At 46.4% G+C, this 17,057-nt stretch overlaps 1 protein-coding gene across 2 annotated transcripts; it reads right to left on the reverse strand.

Moving 5' to 3' along the window:
- Positions 1 to 1,046: 1,046 nt before the first annotated feature.
- LOC103923227 (purpurin) lies at positions 1,047 to 8,741 on the reverse strand. Of its 2 annotated transcripts, XM_009331510.1 has the most exons (6): positions 8,260 to 8,741; positions 7,241 to 7,358; positions 5,624 to 5,760; positions 3,929 to 4,041; positions 2,631 to 2,843; positions 1,047 to 1,382 (listed from the first exon to the last, which is right to left on the reverse strand). In XM_009331510.1, the coding sequence occupies exons 2-6, from the start codon at positions 7,355 to 7,357 to the stop codon at positions 1,372 to 1,374; spliced, it is 591 nt and encodes a 196-aa protein (XP_009329785.1). In that variant the 5' UTR covers position 7,358; positions 8,260 to 8,741; the 3' UTR covers positions 1,047 to 1,371. The 2 variants fall into 2 exon arrangements, with proteins under 2 accessions (XP_009329785.1, XP_009329784.1); XM_009331509.1 differs by lacking the exons at positions 1,047 to 1,382; positions 8,260 to 8,741 and having other exon boundaries at positions 2,558 to 2,843; positions 7,241 to 7,357.
- Positions 8,742 to 17,057: the final 8,316 nt, after the last annotated feature.

Genomic DNA, 17,057 nt, shown 5'->3' on the forward strand with positions numbered 1-17,057 from the left:
TACCTTTTGAAAGCCTCAGGAGCAGGGGCTGTTCAGCTTGGTCTTCCCTCTATGCTTGGTAATCATGACTTGTAAAAACTTGTGTTGCTGACAAACTGCAGAATTCAGCAGGGTGCTGGGGGTGTTCTGGACTGGTAGTTTTATTCATAGGAAACATTCAAAGTGAATGTGATTTTACTAAGAGCAGTGGGAAATATATGTCAAAAATGGTGACTCAGGTTACCCTTTTTCCACATGGAGTTGTCTAGATACTATTCTTTTGATTCCCTCTATCCATGAAATTCTTGGCCATAAAACCTGTCAGTTCTGTATCTTTCAGTTCTATACCTCTCAGATATTGGAGGCTGGATTATGAAGGCAGTGGGAAGTAAATTACTGCTTATGCCATTAGAAATGCAAGTAACTGCTCATTTAAAGCAATGTCCCAGTGTTACTGAAAGGAACATCTGCTTTATTGCATCTGTGATTCAGGGGCTAGTTAGAAATACTCTGTGCAGACTTTTGAGTATTCAGATGTACCAGAAATAACCATAAGATATTACTAGGCAGCAAGGATCACACTATCGGCCTCATCTCAGAGTTGTTGTTCAAGAGGATTTCTTAGCTTCAGAATTTAAATAGAAATGTTGGTGGGAGAGGTACGTTGTGTGTGCCAGGGCCCTGCAGGCACCCACAAGCCTTCATTGCTGTGCACAGCCTCACCTGGGACCTCCACCTGCATATCCCTTGCCCATGGTCCACAAACCCTCTTCAGCTCAGCCTAGGCCCCTGCCCCCTTGGGAGCCTTACTGCAGGTAGCTCTGCCGCTGACCCGCTCTCCAGTCCTGTTTCTGGCTGCAGCCACCTCACAGGCATGCCTGTGCCCTGCCCTGTGCCTTGCTGCCCTCGCTCGCTGGCTGGACTTCCCAGGTGAACCCCAGACCTGCCTTATCAGCATGCATTTGTCTGACGATCAGCACTGTCAGGAGACCTGTCCCTGTTACCAGCCCTGCCCTGCTCCCCCTGCTTGGTGCCAGGGAGGGACACTGCCCTGCCTGTACTGGGGCCACCCTTGGATGCCATCTCACCTCCCCTCGGTGAGCAGCCCTGCTCTTCCTGCTCCCCGACAGGACAGCAGGTAACAAAAAGCAGTTCCAGAGGTGTTTTTTTTTTAAAAATTTATTGGCAAATGCCACATTAGGTATTCCCTTGAAAATTCAAATATCAATACTGTATTGCACACAGTTTACAAAAACCTCAACATTTTCATGTGTTTTTCAGGAAAAACACAGTAGTCCATACTGTGATTTTCTTTTTTTATTAGCTGAGTGGCAACTTCCAAGACCAAGAGATCCGGTTTCTGTGCTTAAGGATAGGATCAGAAGTGTACTTTTAGCAGGCCCCTGGAAAGAAAGAAAGAAAAGTAAACTTAGTCCTTGTAAGTAAATTTGCAAAGTGCTTTAACGGCCTTTTAGTCTCCAGTGAAGCTGTAGCTACAACCTTCCTAGGGTACTTCTGCATCACAGTACAAGATTAGGATGGGGGAGTGCAAAAGTTGTTGTTTGCATTGCTCTGTGTTGGCACAGCACTTGCACAGCCTTTGCTAGTCCCAGCTAGCCATGAATTTTCAGCATACGTGAGCACCTAGGCACGAGCCCACAAACCAACGACCCTCCCTCTGCTACAGTAAGCAATACGGAGGGGCGTGGGGCAGGGGTGCCCATACCAGTCCCATAACCTTGGATGATGCCAGTGCCTGCTCTGCAGTGGAGGACTGGCTCACACAGCGATGTGCCATTCAGAAGGTTTTAGCTGCTATTTCTTGTCCAGCAGTACAGAGTATGTGTGTTACTGTGGCAATCTCCCAGTCCAGGTCCTTAGGCCTGGCTTAGTAAAGGGCCAATCTCCAGGCACGGCAGTGTGCGTGTGAAGGGTGTGGGCACTCAGCTGCCAACAAAGACGAATTTCTGTCTCCAGCATAGCCCTAAAAAATTACCTGCTTATCTCATGGACAGCATATGAGCTAGAAGATCAGCTCCCATGCCTCCATAAAAAAAGTTCTCTCAAAATGCCCATTAGCCTTGCTCTGTTCGCATGTATGTGGCGCAACTGCTGACTCCCACTGCCAGCAGACACAGTCAGAACCGCTGCTCAGAGCCCCTTGTCTCTGCTACTCAGACCGGCCAGGACACAAATCATGGTGGAGCTAAGAAGAGTGAAGGTGCTCCTTCCTGGAGGCAGTTTCTCCTCCTTTCCTGGAGGACATTGCACAGACCTAAGGTAAGATGCTGTTACCCAGGTGGCCAAGACAAGCATTTCCAAGTGCAGAAACACCAGGTTGTTAACCCATCCCTATCCTATCTATTAGAGTAACAAAGCTCATCTTCCTTTGGCAGTGTGTCAGTTTCAGCACACAGGATTCCTATAAGGGCAAACTTAAGGCTGCAGAACCACCCTGTAACAGGCTCTCTCCCTTGCATGGACTTCCCTTTGCAGCTATTTTCTTATTAGATATAACATTAAAAAAAAGTTGCTAAAAGAGTACAACTTAGTTTGCTATGGTTCTGTCGCATTTACAGCAAATGCGATCACCTACTCTACAAGCTGCCAGTGAAGCCATTTCAGTGAGTTTGCTAATTAGCCCAAAGTACCTGACTGAAGCACAGGCTGGAATTGGCCAGACATGCAGATTTCTTCCTGCTTCTGACGCACAATGCGCTGAATGGCTGGGGGGAGGCCACGGGGGTTGCGTGAGAAGATCAGGGAGTAGCCATCATCACAGGAGCCGTCCTCTTTTAGACTGCGGCAGGCATAGGTAATGGCATAGTTATCATAGTCGGTGTCAATCACCCAGTAGTTGTCCCCTGAAACATCGAAACGTGTTTGTCACGGTGGGCAAAACAGAGCAGAGGTGGACCTAGTCATACCACAGGGAGACGCCTCACTTCAGCACATGGCAGGGATAGCTTCCCAAAGGATCTAAAGCCACCTCCCACATCCAGCTTATCTCCACACCATGAAGTGAAGAATTGGGACAAGCACAGGGCATCTTGAGACCACATTGTTCCCCATGATGCTCAGTGCATTTTCACCTTTGGTTTCTTAGGCTAGAAGTATTAGGAGGACTAGGACTTTCCAGGTTTTCAATGACAAAAAATTGCTTTATGTTTTTCGCTCAAGCATGGGAGGGCAGGGCATACAGATTAAATTTTGGCCGTACATTTCCTGTACAAGAAGCCTCAGCAAAACATGCCTCCTGTTTTCCAGCCTTGCTCAGCTAAGCGCTGAGCATTTTGGTGTGGCTTATCTGCCAGTACTAAGTGAATGTACTTCTTTCTTACGCGTTAGCAGTCCAAGTCCTGCCCAACTTCCACAGCTGGAGTCCCACAGCTATGGGAGACTGAGGCACAAAGTAAGGGGTGTGCAGGGTGCATAACGGAGGTTCAGCACAAGCAGTTTCTGCAAGGGGGACTTCAGTTAACAGCTCCATTTTGTTGAGTCCAGCTTTGTCTGAGGAGAACTGTACCTTGCTGCTGGAGTGCAGATGTGGGTCCACATGTCACCTCCCATTAGCTATGAGGAGTACAAGGATGACTCACCCTCAGCACCTTTATAATGCTCACTGTGGGGCTCAGGAAGTATTGCTTCCCCAGGTTCAGCACCCCTCTTGGCTGCACAAAATCTGTGTGTGTGGCCCATTGCCTCTGAGCTGCATCCTCCCTGTTTATATATGGTGTATAGGTGGGGTCTCTGGGGAGTCTTTGGATCCTGGCCCTTCTGTGGAGATAAAAAGCACTGCTTGGATAAAGTGTCCCCCCTAAAAGGACACTTTGTCTCTACTTGGAGCAATCTGAGCTCAACTGTTTTTCCTGCTCATATACTGAAATACACAAATCTGGTCAGCTGTAAGCTATCGACCCGCACTGGGGGGCTGGAGAAGTTCACTCACCACCGCTGGAAAGGTAGCTGGCCAGACCTTGGTACGTCATGTACATTTTTGCTGGAGTGGTTGGGTCAGGTACTGTATACTGAGCAGCCATGTCAGCACAGATCACCCAAAACCTGCAATGAGATCCGTGAAACTGAAGGTAAAACCCTGCGGCATGTGAGCTTCAAATGGATGTCCCTCACTCAGGACTCGGGCAAGAACCAGGCTATGGTTCAGCACAACTGCCTCAGGCACGGGCATGGCCTTTCTTAATGCAAAGTCACTGTTTGCCATTAAGTAATGCAAATCTGTGACACCCCCCATCACTGATAGTGCATTGCTGCTGTCTGGTCCTCCCCTCTGCTGTGCAAGTATGCTGTGGCTGGGGGAGTGCCCTGACCCTCCTTCAGCTCAGCAGGTTTTTTACCACCCATTTCTGTACAAGCAGACAGCCACGAAGCAAAATGGTGGACATCATCTCTTGGCTCCCTGCTGGCAGTTTGCAGAGTGAGCTGACCTGTATTTGGGCTCATTTGGGCTCATTCGCTGTGTCCCCGGGTGGCGGCAGGGAGTTGGCTCTCCTCTCTGTAATCCTTCCTAGCTCTATTGGCACAGGGACTTCTGTTACAAGCACGGAAATAATTACAGCCACTCTGCTGTCCAAGCTAGTTAAAGGCCTTCACACAGGCTGTGGGAGCCCTGTAGGTGCCTGAACAGCCTATCTTCATGGTCCATTTCTTCTGAGGCCCTTCTCTAGATGGCATCTGTTTGCTTTGAATACCACCTGCGTCTTAGCACAGTTTGTCAAGCGTTACCTGGATTTGTGAAACAGTGGAAGGGTCTTCATTCCCCTCCTTGCACAGGCTGCACTTCCCCTTTACCTTGCCATTGCAGAAATAAATTCTTGGCAGCCTTGAGACCCCACTTGGTTTCTGAAGAGTCCTTTCAGGAATCTGCCCACCCACACTGCGTGGCATGCCTGCAAAGCTTCATTTGCCCCATCCCAAAATATTGTGGAGTGCTGTGCTGTTAAGACTTACAATGTTCATAGCCACCTGCTCTACTCTATTATTCATGCAGTTAGACAGTTTTTGGTAGTTAATGCACAACAGAACTAGTGCTAGCCTACTGGAAGCCCCAAGTTTTCTTTTCTGCATCCAGAAAGCTATTTCATCCCTTTACATGGTATAATTCCTTATAGTAACCATGACCAACAGGCAAAACTCTTAAGCTTCCTTCCATCTGTCTATTCAGGCATCGCAATGGCATCCAGGAGTTAACACGTGTTTTCCCCAGAAGTCCGTCCAACACTATGTTGAAAGATCTGTGAAAGTAATGCTCACTTACACTCGTCTCCTTCCCCTGAACCTCTCAGTGAAATGAAAGCTGTCCTGCCCTTGCAGCCCCACGGGCTTCACTAGCTCCTCTCACTTGGTTGCAACTCATTTACCTAACTGCTCCATCATTCAAGATTTTACTTTATAATTGGCTCTATGCAGTAGTTTTGTGATGGACCCAGACCAGAGCCAGGCTGAGAAGTAACCCAGGACTCAAAAGTGTCTAACCTTGGGCTTCTAATATATTACCCTGATTGAGCTTCCCTTATTGATGAAGAAAAACCCATTCATGTTGTGTGCTCAGGATAGATCACCATCCACGTCCCCCTCCTCTAGTACCTCATGGCAACAGCTAGAGCTGAAAGTCAAGGGAGCTCACCCAAAAAGCTTCACTCGGCCTTTGGAAGATGCTGTCATTGTGCCATCTTCCTCCACAGTGTACTCAGCAGAGATGTTGTCCTGAAGGAAAAGGCCTTCTGGATCCTTCTTGGCCAGGGCATACCATTTCCCTGCATACTAACATGAAAGACTATTAATATCTGGATTAATTGCCATGGCAAGATTAGCACAAAAGCATTTTCATGAACATAGTGCCCTTCTAACTACCCATTGCCTGGCCTATGGAGAAAGTCTGAGTTTGGATGGGTATGTAGCACACAGGTCCTGCTACGCTGTCTGATGAACCCTTGCCTCTGTGCCAGGAGGAGTGGGTCTAGCAGCTCTACACTTCTGTGTGCATGTGCTCATTGTCATGTGAGACGTTCCCGTCACAGTGACCCCACACTGAAAGCTTCTCCCATCCCGAGATGCCTGCTGGGAGTCAGGCCGGTTCTTCCCTGTTCCTGTTCAGACCCCTGCTTTTCCATGGAAGATGCCATCAACGATACCAAATTGCAGTCACAAAGACCTTAGCAAGCTGGCTGAAGACACTCTTGTGGCTGCCGGGGGCCACAGTTGATCTCTGATGGTGAAAAGGGTCTACCCAGTGAAGCAGAAAGCGATGACTCTGTGCACTAGGAAGAGGAAAGGATGTGTTGGGGGGACTAGCAGCAAGGGGAAATGAAACGAGATGAGATTAAGGGGAAGAAAATTTCTAGGAAAAAATGGGTCCCTGAAAATGTACAAGCAGTATCTAGTAAAACAAAAACAAGATCTAAACAGGTGACTGACAGACAGGAAGGCCCTCAAAAGTTAACATTATTAGTAGAAATACTAAGGAAAGCAGAACTTAGCTGTGTTAAATCTGATTCTTCAGTGAAGCTAATGCAATCTGTTTGGCAAGTTACATGCTTAAGCCTGAAACAGAGTCTGTAATTCCCAAATAAAGGAGCCTGAGAAACACTTTGACTTTTTAAAACTGGGATGTTCCCAAAGCTCTCTGCAGACATGGGCTTGTTTCCAGCAAAGCCAATCGTGTAGAGGAAGTACTGGCCCCACCCCAGCTGCAGCTGGAAGTGATGTTTGCTGAGGGACAGTCAAAATAGATACTGGTACACCCGTCTGGACCTTTCCAACATCAAGTTAGCCCTGATTTCCTCCTCAGAGGCAGGCAGATTAAATGCTGTGTTTAAATAAGAGTCAGTCTGTGTTCAGGATATCCAACTAGATAAATTTTCAGTTTGCTATGACTCCCAAGAACGGCTGGTGGTGGATGCAAGTCCCACAGGGCATGTATTTGGGCTTTCTCTCTGATGGGGATCTAAATTGTTTCATTCACGGGACCACTCAAAGCTGAGATCTGTACTGAGCTTTGAGCTAACAGAAGACGATATCTGACAGAGTAACATCCCTGACTTTCATGTCCGGTTTTACCATAGTGCTCAGAGGGTTGAACAGTAGTGAGAAAAGCAAACTACAGGAACAGTATCTGAGGGACAGCATATAGAAGACATTAACTTCTTGGTGAGGAACCCCTTTAGATAAACACAACCCATAACCTGGAAAAAGCTTATGTATGAAGCTTCTTCACATATACTACTGAAGTAACCATAATTACCCTTTTTGGATCAAAATTGTCTTTCACAGAGAAAGAATCCACTGCACAGGTCTGAGCTAGGCTATATTCAACAGTGGAGAAGATCGAGGCCAGGAAAACATACTGTGTGTATTTCATTCTGCAAGACAAAAGCAAATGTGGAGTTTTATTTCATGCAGTGGATGTGGGTAGTTAGTGCTGTGCCTACAGATACATTCCCCTCATTTTACAACTAGTTTTTTCTGAGTAGACTACCAACTCCTCCACTGAGAAACCACTGGGTCATTGTGGTGCCTAAATCCAGCCAAAACTGAGCATCAATGGGAATTACTTTGCAAGAGTATTTTGCTTGGCAGTAGTAGTATTGAAGTTCATGATATTTTTACATTCTAAATCAAGCCAGACTCTGGATAAGGTTGGTAAGAATTGGTAAAAATTTGAAATTTTTTGAATTTTTGTTTTCATAAGAAGAACAATATTTTGATGAGCTCTGGTAAAGCACTGTAGGTTGTAAGGATGTTATTTCTAATTATTTCACAGTAAGTGTCCACTTTGCTTTCAAGCCAGCAAAGCTGTGTTCTTTATGAGCAGTTCTGATCACCGAAACAGGCTCTTCCTAGCTGCCTACTGTAATGGCAAAATACATCTTGTCATTGTCTGCCCTCAGACCATTCCCTCTACAAATGTGACAAATAATATTCAGTTTCTAGAGGCTTGATCTGCCATTGCAGCACAGCCCCAAGGTGGCCATGGCTTTATTTGTCTCCTAGGGTATCCCAGTTCATCCATATCCCAGCATATTTGTTTCTCACACTTTGGAAAGAGAGCACCTGCATATACATTCTTGCAGAGTATTTGACCCTCAATACCTGTTCTGATGCCAAGATAAAACACAGTTACCTGAAACTTGCCTGCAGCATCCAAGCTGAGCTATCAACCCAGGACTTCCAAACACCCAAGCAGCTACTCTGTTCCCAGCTGTTGCCATGTAAGCTGCACGAGATGCTAATCTGGCCCACCTCTGCTGAAGAGAGACCTACCTGTTGGGATAGAGACGTTGGAGATCCCCTGAGACTACTCTGCTTCAATCTTTGGGCTGCAGTCAGCAGGAGAGTTTTGTGTCAATTTCCCTCCAGCTGCCTTTAAATAATGAATCTGCAAAGTCACTAATTGGTTATTTTCGCTCGTGTGCCTGAATAAAACACTTAATCTTGGATAATCCATTATGTAAAAACCAACTGTAATCCTCACACTGGTGGGTCTGACTGCTCTACTAATACAAACACAGCTTTTACATAATGGAAAAAGCTGCCCAGAAAGCTAATGTCTGCTGATGTGATTGTACCACACCTTTGTCTCATTGAAGTCTTTCTGCTTCTAACACGTGTTAGGAGAATAAGCACAGAGCATTAACCACAGAAACTCATGGACTATACATACTCATCTGCATAGGCACATGTTCATATTTGACAACTTGTATGGGGTAGATATATAATTAGCTCTTCCAATATCTGCATCGTCAAATTAAGGTGATCCTGGCAAGAGTAGAAAGATGTAACGCATTATCTACCGGGTAAAAATAAACGTGCAAAAATAAAGACTTTGCCTTCATGTTCACATCAGAATCTTGGACTCCCCAGTTCTCCTGTGCACTGAAACATCTTTATACACGTTCTTCCCAGCTCATCTTGTCAACATTTCCACTTACATAAATACTATAGCTCTCTCCTTCCCAAGATGTTCTTCCTAGAAGCCTTCCATGGGGATGCAATAAAGCACAAAAAGATGTGAAGGCAGAAATAGCTAGAAAAATATTTCTGGTAGCAAACTGTGCCTGCCATTCTTACAACTCCCCCAAGCGCCCAAAGAATTTCCCCAACTGCAAAGGCTGCCTATGTACGCTTTCTACCCAGACTCACCTGGGAGATTTAAGACTTCAGACACTCGTATAGGAGCTGCCGGCACTAGCAGTTACTTCTCCCACTGGGCTGCTGCGTGCTGGGAGCCTTGGACATAGGGACGACTCTATAGTTCCTACGGAGTAAGCCCGGGGAGTCCTGAATCTCCTGGTACTGATCCAACAATCTGGACATTCAGAGTAAGGCTAAAGCCTTCTGGATGTGTTGCACTTGCTCCAGAGATCACTTACAGCCGCTTGCCCAGGAATTCCTGAACAGAAGCATGCAACCTCACCCCGTAGCTGGTGTGAACTGTGCTGCTTTCCAGGCAGCTTGTTTAGGGTTGCCCATTATCTGAAAGACAGTCCTTGCTTGCCGTCAGAGGAAACTTTGATTTGTCCTCTGTGCAGCTTTCATTTACACTTTAGAGGGAGGCAATGACACTCTGCATGCACAGAGCTGGCAGAGGGACTCAGCGTACCCTGTTCACGCCATCTGTGTGGCTTCAAAGGCAACCGGGGCAAGTTCACAGGGGAGTGACCTGGAACAGGAAGGTGGAAGCACCTGTCCCAGGCCGGGGGTGACCAGGAGCAAGTGCCACAGCACGTCCCCCTCTGCCTGATGGAGGGGCTGGGTGCAGCCTCTGTGCCCTCCCCAGCCACGGTGGGGCCACGCCATCACACCCTGCGCTTTTGGCTCTTTATAAGTGGCTTTCTTTGGGGCAGGTGGAGTACTTTGGGGCTGGCCAGTGTTATGCACAACGGTCCCTTCTTCTTCCCGGGCATTTTGGCCAGGTATATCCAGGGACACCAAGACCTGGAGGTGTGAGCAGATGGCACACACCCAGCTGCTGCGATGAGGTACTGGCTGCTTTGTGTCCTGGGCAATGTGGATCTACCTTGTCCTGCCTGGACCCCTTGGCCTGATTTTCTAGCAAGATGCCAAACAGCCATTTGCCAAACTAATCCTTCAGCTACAGCTGTCTGCTTACCATATGTACCGGGCTCCAGGGATGAGCAGGGACCTTGAAAGGATTGCACAGGACTGGCGGCCTCCAGCACCGAGTGTGAAGATAACCAGCTCTGTTGATTGAGGCACCGCTCGTTACCTATGGCCTTGCGCACATACTGTGCTGCCTACCTTCAGCTCCCCTGGCACATGCTCCTTGTACTTGCTGCTTCTTCACCAGCAGCATTTACTTCATTTAGAAGTGAAAGGAAAATCAACAGAAAGCCCATTTAATTTCTTTAAAATGATTGGCCACTTAAAGAATGACATAAAAAGTAACTTCTTAAACTGCTTTTGAGGGCTAGATGCCCACTAGATTTTTCAGAGGACTTTCCCCTGACACTGAATCCGAGTGCAGAAGTGTGCTTTTCCACCCTGACACAGTGATTTGAGAGAGAATGAACGGCATTGTTTTCTGTAAATTAGAAGGGCTTCGAAACACCACTTCATCTGTTTCCAACAAAACAGATTAGTTTATGTCCATGTGAGACATAGGTGACACTCGAAGCCATACTTAGATGACCACTTAATCTCCTGGGGATTAGAGACATGCTAATAATAGCTAATCACAGCACAAGATTTTGGTTGGTGACCATAACATCTGTCACTGCATTATTTGCTGTTTGGAGCAAGAAGAAAACAAAATCAAACTAACCTTCATTTTCACAGTATTATGTTAGTTTGTGCTGGGCATAGAAAAAAAAGGGAGGCATCAAAGCATTGAAGCACATTCCTGGGCCTGTTAAATTTGATGTAACATGAAATAAAAACAAAGGTGCACTGCAGGGTCTAGTTGTCAAAGAAGATATCCAAGGGCCTGTTCCAAATATGTTCATCAAAACTGGCTGTTTTTTAATAGAAGAGGTGGCTTGACCAAATAAAACATATATTCAATGTTCTGGACTCAGCACGAGAGTAACTGGTAGTTTTAATGGCCTGCAGTAAAACAGGTATGCAGACAAGATGATTAATCTTATCTTTTGCCCTATCTTATGAAATATAGCAGCAGCAGTTTTGGATTTCCTACCCCTAGCAGCCCCCCTCTTACTGCCTTATTATTGGAATAAGCATTGGGTAAACTGCTCTGGGAATTACTGCAATTGCACTGCCGGCTCAGATTTAGCAACGTGTGCTAGCTCAGCAGCCGATGGCACAGTATGAGATCTCTAAATAGCTTCCTGCATCAGGCATTAAGTTCCCTGCTGTCCAGCAGGCAATCAAGTTGTGGGCCTGTTTACCAGGGTGCTGGAGAGCAGCTACATGTAGGTGCGTTTTGAGTCGCCCTTGACAGCTATTGTAGTGGTTATTGCACCGTAAGTCAGGAGGGTTTCCTGCTCTAGCTTTAGGTCTAATTTGTGCTGCTGAGGATGCAGGGCATCCTTCCAGGGTGTCACACACATGTGCCTGCATTGCTGGAGGACCCACGTCCCAGTCCCAGGTCTGCCAAGGACTGAAAGGACAGCAATAGTCTGCTGTACTCCCTCAGCAGGGTGAGAGGCAGGAGAAATAAGGCTTTCCCATAGTGGCACACCACATGAAGGCCGTTGGTTATAAGGTTCTCGGTTTCTGTGACTTCTGCTCAGAAATGCTGATCTTTCCCAATGAAGACAGTGATGCAATACAGATGAAGAGGAAATCATTTGAAGTTTGTTCCTCTGTGGTTCAAGGGTAAGGTTCTTGGGTGTGTTAAATCATTAGATAAAAAAGCATCATAAATCACCGCCTTATGACTTTCAAAGTGCCATTCAAATACCTCACAGCTTTAAATGACATAAACTTTCTGTTCTGAAGTATGATAGTGTCGTTCTTGCTAAACATATTGACTGACAATTGGTAGAGCAGGGGCTCACAGGCTACCGTGCACACAACACATCTCAGACACAGACAGACACATATGTCCCTCCAGATTGCAAGCGGAAACAGGAGGCTGCTCAAAGCATGGAGAAGTCAAGGAGCCTCAGCTCCCCTGCCGTGATGGGTAGCCAGCCTGGGGAGAATGGTTTTCTCAGGGCCATTGTCAAGGGCTTGGCAGCAAAACTAAGTTACAGCTTCTCTCCCAAACCCTTCAGCATCTTCCTGCCTTGGCAGCACAGGGTGAATGCAGAGCTGGCTAAAGTCTCTCCTGAAGTGGGATTTTAACATACAGGGATCCACTGGTCAAAGAGGCAGATCAGGTTTTGTGCCATCTCATGGTTTCTGCACAACTGTATGGATGATGGTTGCAGCTTGATCAGTGAGCTGCTGGATTTCACTCTCCAAGCCATGACAGTTTCCCTAATGGCCTGTTGCTACTCTGTACCAAAAGACCATCCAGGCCTGAGGCAACCTGATGAAAAAAAGACCTTTTTTTGACCACCAAATAAAGAGGTAGACATTTTGGTTGTTGTTTTCTAGTATTTACTACTAGGCATACTGTTAGACATATCTATATACGTATCTAGTATTTACTACTACTGAACTGGTCTATTTGCAGACATTGGCAGGTTTATTCATTTTTAGTTGCAACATTTGTTTAAAGATACAATATTTGCCTTTTCATGCAAACTCACCAGCTCCTGAAGGGCAGAGATCAGCCCTTTCGGCACAGGAAGACTGGAGAGCCTGCCTTTTCAAAGTGGGCAAGGAGGGTAGCATCTGCAAACATGAGGGGAGTTCAGCTCTCTGGGGCTAAGGTCTTTGCACTTGGAGACAGCTGTGGGGTATCTTCGTGGTCTGATCCTATTCTCCCAGGAGAAGGCAGGAGGAAGGGGGTTGTTCCCTTGAGGCAGCCAGTACCCCCTGCCACATTTTGCGGTGAGGTAACAGACTGGAGTTTATTTAATCCCTGGTGTTATTCCCAGGATGCCTTCCAAAAACAAGAGACACAGAGGGTAGGTGAATATCCCTGAAGATGTAAATCATGCACGTAGTATTCTAAGTCTGGTTCCTTTTCTGTTCATGCAACAGAAGCAGCTTACCACCAGAAATGCAGGAATAAGTCTATAGGCTCTTAACTTGTTGCGAAGCACAATGTAATGGCAGAACATATGTCCTCCATTACATATTGCAGGCAGTAAGTGCCACCTCCAGATTATTGCTCCAGATTACTCCAATGGGATATTTACAGCTCCTTACATGGCGTGCATCTCAAGGTGCTTTACAGAAGTGATACTGCTGGCACAGAGCTTGAGTAGTTCTGGATAAGCCAGGATGTCCATGCCAGCCCTGATGATGGATTTAAAAGCTAAAACCAGAAGCACAAATTACCAAAGCCAGGGGAATCTGTATGTGCATGCAGCCAAAGGCCATCAGCCAGGCACCTGGCCTTAGTAAGCATTAGAGGACACGGTTTCCATCTGCAACAGAAGGTGGAAACAGACTAAGGAGGGAAGGTTTAGGTCAGAGCACCTCTCTGCACTCCAAGGAGAGGGCAGTTGTGAACGTGAGGCTGATTGGTGAGTCACAGAGCTAGACAATAAGTCAAAGGCTTTCACATACAACTGCATTTCAGCTTTCTACCTCTGCTTCCTCTGTGGGAGAAAAAGATGGACTTCATTATATTGCTTTGGAAAGGAGAAAAGAACTGTGAGGTTTTTTCTAAGCTATCAAAGATGACAAATTTTTTTTTTTTCACGGAGGATTTTGTTTATTTGTTTTATGCTTTAAACAGCTGGTTTTCTTTGAAGCTGCAAGACCTGAGATAGGATAAATCTTCTATGGATGGGAAACGTCACTGTTTTCACCATGGCATGCTTCTCATCAGCTGAGGACACTTACATAGCAAAGCGATTTATTTTACAGAGGAGCACAGAGGTTCCAGTTAACTCTCAGGGTCCCAAAGTGTTACCACCTCTGTAAACTTGCAACTGGCCCAAAGACCAAGCTTACATCCACTTCAGAATGAGCAACAAGCTGGAAACACTGAGAACTGTAGTGTTGCCTCAAAGAGTTAGTTACTAATGCCCATTAAAAATACCATCACTGCAGCAACCTCTGCTGCACGAAATGAACATTAAGCATCCCTCTGCCCACAAGGAGAGAAGGAGGAGGAGACAGGCTGTAGTGTGCCCAAACACCGTCAAAACCTCTGCAGGACTAACTGCACTTCTGTGCCTGCAGCCCCACCACGGGGAGCTACGGCCACTCCTGTTATGACCAGTAAAACACCTGTATGACCAACCCTGTTGCTGGTCTCAGGAATATGCGTACTTGCTTCCTCTCTGCTGCAGCCTTGTACCTGCCAATGTTGCACCCCTCTTTACACTGTTCTACTGTGTGCACTGGGACTACACAGTCTCTCTCAGCTTCTTCTCATGATGTCTTGGCTTGATCTCTTCTTATGCATGGTGGCTACGCTCGGTCCCACACTTCTGGTTCCCCAGTTGTTCATAGTAGTTTGTCCTTCGAGTTAAAGCCATTTTCTGTGATTGCCTCCCTGTGCCCAGCACTGTCACCTTGTCCTGGCAAGGCCTATCCCTGCGCCACCTCCATCTTCGTTACCTCAGTGTGCCATCAGCCTCTTTCTAAACTCACCTGAACACATATTTCTCTGAGCATCTTCCCAGCCTGGTTTAGTTGTCCTGGAGCAGTTGTGTTGAGAATCACTCATCATCACCTGTTCCTATCTGAGTAACCAAAAGCAAACTCTGAAAGGTCCCACTCCCTGTGGGACCCTTTCAAGCCTTGATTTCCCCCTACCCAACAGCCCCCCTGGCTTGCAGAAATGCTTCTGTCCCCTGGATCTTCCCTGATGAGAGGCCCAAGGATTTTCCTCAACAAACAATTTCAGAAGCATGGATGGGCATTTTCTGTTGGCTTTTGCCCCATGACCCTCCTGACTCATGACCACTCTTTTTAATCACTGTACTCTCCATGATCTCCATATTCCTTCCCAGGTTTCAGTCCTTGGCTGTTTCCACAGCTTCTTACGGACTCAATAGCCCTTTTCTTCTGCTGCTTTTTCTTTACTCTTGAAGTTAGAGTCAGTTTCTCTCCTCCACTTCTTTTCTGCTAAACAATCCTATCCTCTGCCATTTTTTTTCCCCATTGTGGCCATGTTTCCCACAAATCACTTCACTCATCTGGGATGCTACCCTCTTGTTCTGCAGACATCTGCAAACCTTTTCTTAGAGCCTCTTCTCCCCTCTTCATAATTTCCCCCTGACACTGCATGAGCAAACCTACTTCTGGGTAGATCTGAGCACCTATATTGTGCTATTAGTGTTCCTTATTAAAGTTTCATGTGTTTTCCTTAATTCCATGCCCAGAGTATTTGGGGAAGATGGTTGCACAAGGAGTGCACATGGTAGAGTTTGGGAAGAGTTTAATGATCTTCTTTGTTCCTCAGCTTCACAGGACATTTGACCAACTAAGTAATCTTCTTATTCAAGGTTCAGTGATTTGTGCTAAGAGCTTTGGATACAATCTGTCAATTGGAAGATAAACTCATGTAGTCTTATTGCAGAAATTGCCATTGCTACTGTATTGTAATAATTTTTTAACTGAGCCGTCTCTCCATAAAATTAAGAGGAAGGGAATCTGTTCATGTTTATAACATATACAGGGAGGATAAAGACAAGAAAGCCACCACCATGCCAGGTCTGGTGGACTTATTCAAGACTCAGGTACATTTCCTGTCTTCTGGCATGGCAAAGATACTTTTTCTCATAGATGTCTCTCAAAAAAAAACAGCCAGCCTTGCCAAATCCCAAACTGACTTATGTGCTAGAATGCAAGGGAGGGGCTGCCACTTCTGGCAACCCAGGACCCGTCCTGGAGCACTGGGCAGTGCAGGGTCCAGCCTCTTACACACTACCATTCCCTTGAGTGAAGTACCTCCAGTATACCTCTTACACCTCCTCTAAACACTAGGCAATTATTAAAAAAAAAAAATACTGGCATTTATTTTAAAAGTTTGAAAGATTCTGCATTTAGGGAGAGGTTTGGGTTTTTTTTCTGAAATAAAATAAAACAAAACAATTAACTGAGAACTAGCCTCACGTTAACCTGAAGAGGTACTTTCTCTGTCTTATCAATTCATGGAGCTTGAAAGCATTTTGGCAAGCTAACCCAGCATGCCTAGTGATTGTTGGTTACTCAGAACACACTACTATCTAAAGTAAAACTTTGTACTTACGTGTGTGTCCATAGCACCACCTCCTTTCTGCGAGAACCATTCAGATTCAAATCTCTGACTGTTTCCTGCAATTCACCAACGGAATGCTTAAATTAATACGTTAACTTTAAAGTAATTTTCCAAAAGAATTAATAAGGGAAGGGCTGGCATTCCCTGGTCATGACAAGATGGAGCCAGCAGTCTGGCCAAAATGCAAGCAAAATTTTGAGGGGTGTCCAGGTACTAATTTTGACTCTAAAACACATTGCTTACCCTTTGCAAATGAACTACCAGCAGCACACTTCCCCCTGCCCACAGTAGTGCATGGGATTTATGCGTCATTATAACCATTTAACGATCCTGCTACAATTCAGATATCACCTATCTAGCCAGCAAGAAAATAGAGCTCTTGCATAACCAGCTACTGCTCAAGCTGGGTTTTCTGCAGACCTAGGTTCGTCACTAAGCTGTGCTCCTGTGCTCCATGGCTGTATTTCTGTGTAACAGCCAGATTACATTAAAACACCTATGCAGCTCAAGCTGTGCTCATGCACATGCCCCAGCTGACACACTTTGCTGCCATCCTGCACCTCCATCAGGCTCCTGCCAGCCAGGGGCAGGACTCGGCGCTTGCCCAGGCTGGGCTGCAGGAGGTTCCTGGTACCTGTTTCTCCAGCCCCTGAGGTCTCTCTGAAGGGCAGCCCTGCCCTCTGCTCCCCTGATTTGGTACCGTCCCCAGACTTGCCCTAGTGCCCTCTGCCCCTAGTCCAGCTCCAACTGCCTTGCCCACGGGTGCCCACAGGGAGGCTGCGGCAGTTTCCCACCCTCTGTTGGCTCC

The sequence above is a fragment of the Pygoscelis adeliae genome, unplaced genomic scaffold (genome assembly GCF_000699105.1).
Source record: "Pygoscelis adeliae isolate BGI_AS28 unplaced genomic scaffold, ASM69910v1 Scaffold289, whole genome shotgun sequence".
NCBI lineage: Eukaryota > Metazoa > Chordata > Aves > Sphenisciformes > Spheniscidae > Pygoscelis > Pygoscelis adeliae.

Coding starts and splice junctions, on each gene's coding strand:
- LOC103923227 (XM_009331509.1), bottom strand. CDS start 7,357: ATGAAATACACACAGTATGTTTTCCTGGCCTCGATCTTCTCCACTGTT. Junction 4,042..5,623: donor GGCCGAGTGAAGCTTTTTGG/GTGAGCTCCCTT, acceptor ATCTCATTGCAG/GTTTTGGGTGATCTGTGCTG. Junction 2,844..3,928: donor CAGCTACCTTTCCAGCGGTG/GTGAGTGAACTT, acceptor TCGATGTTTCAG/GGGACAACTACTGGGTGATT.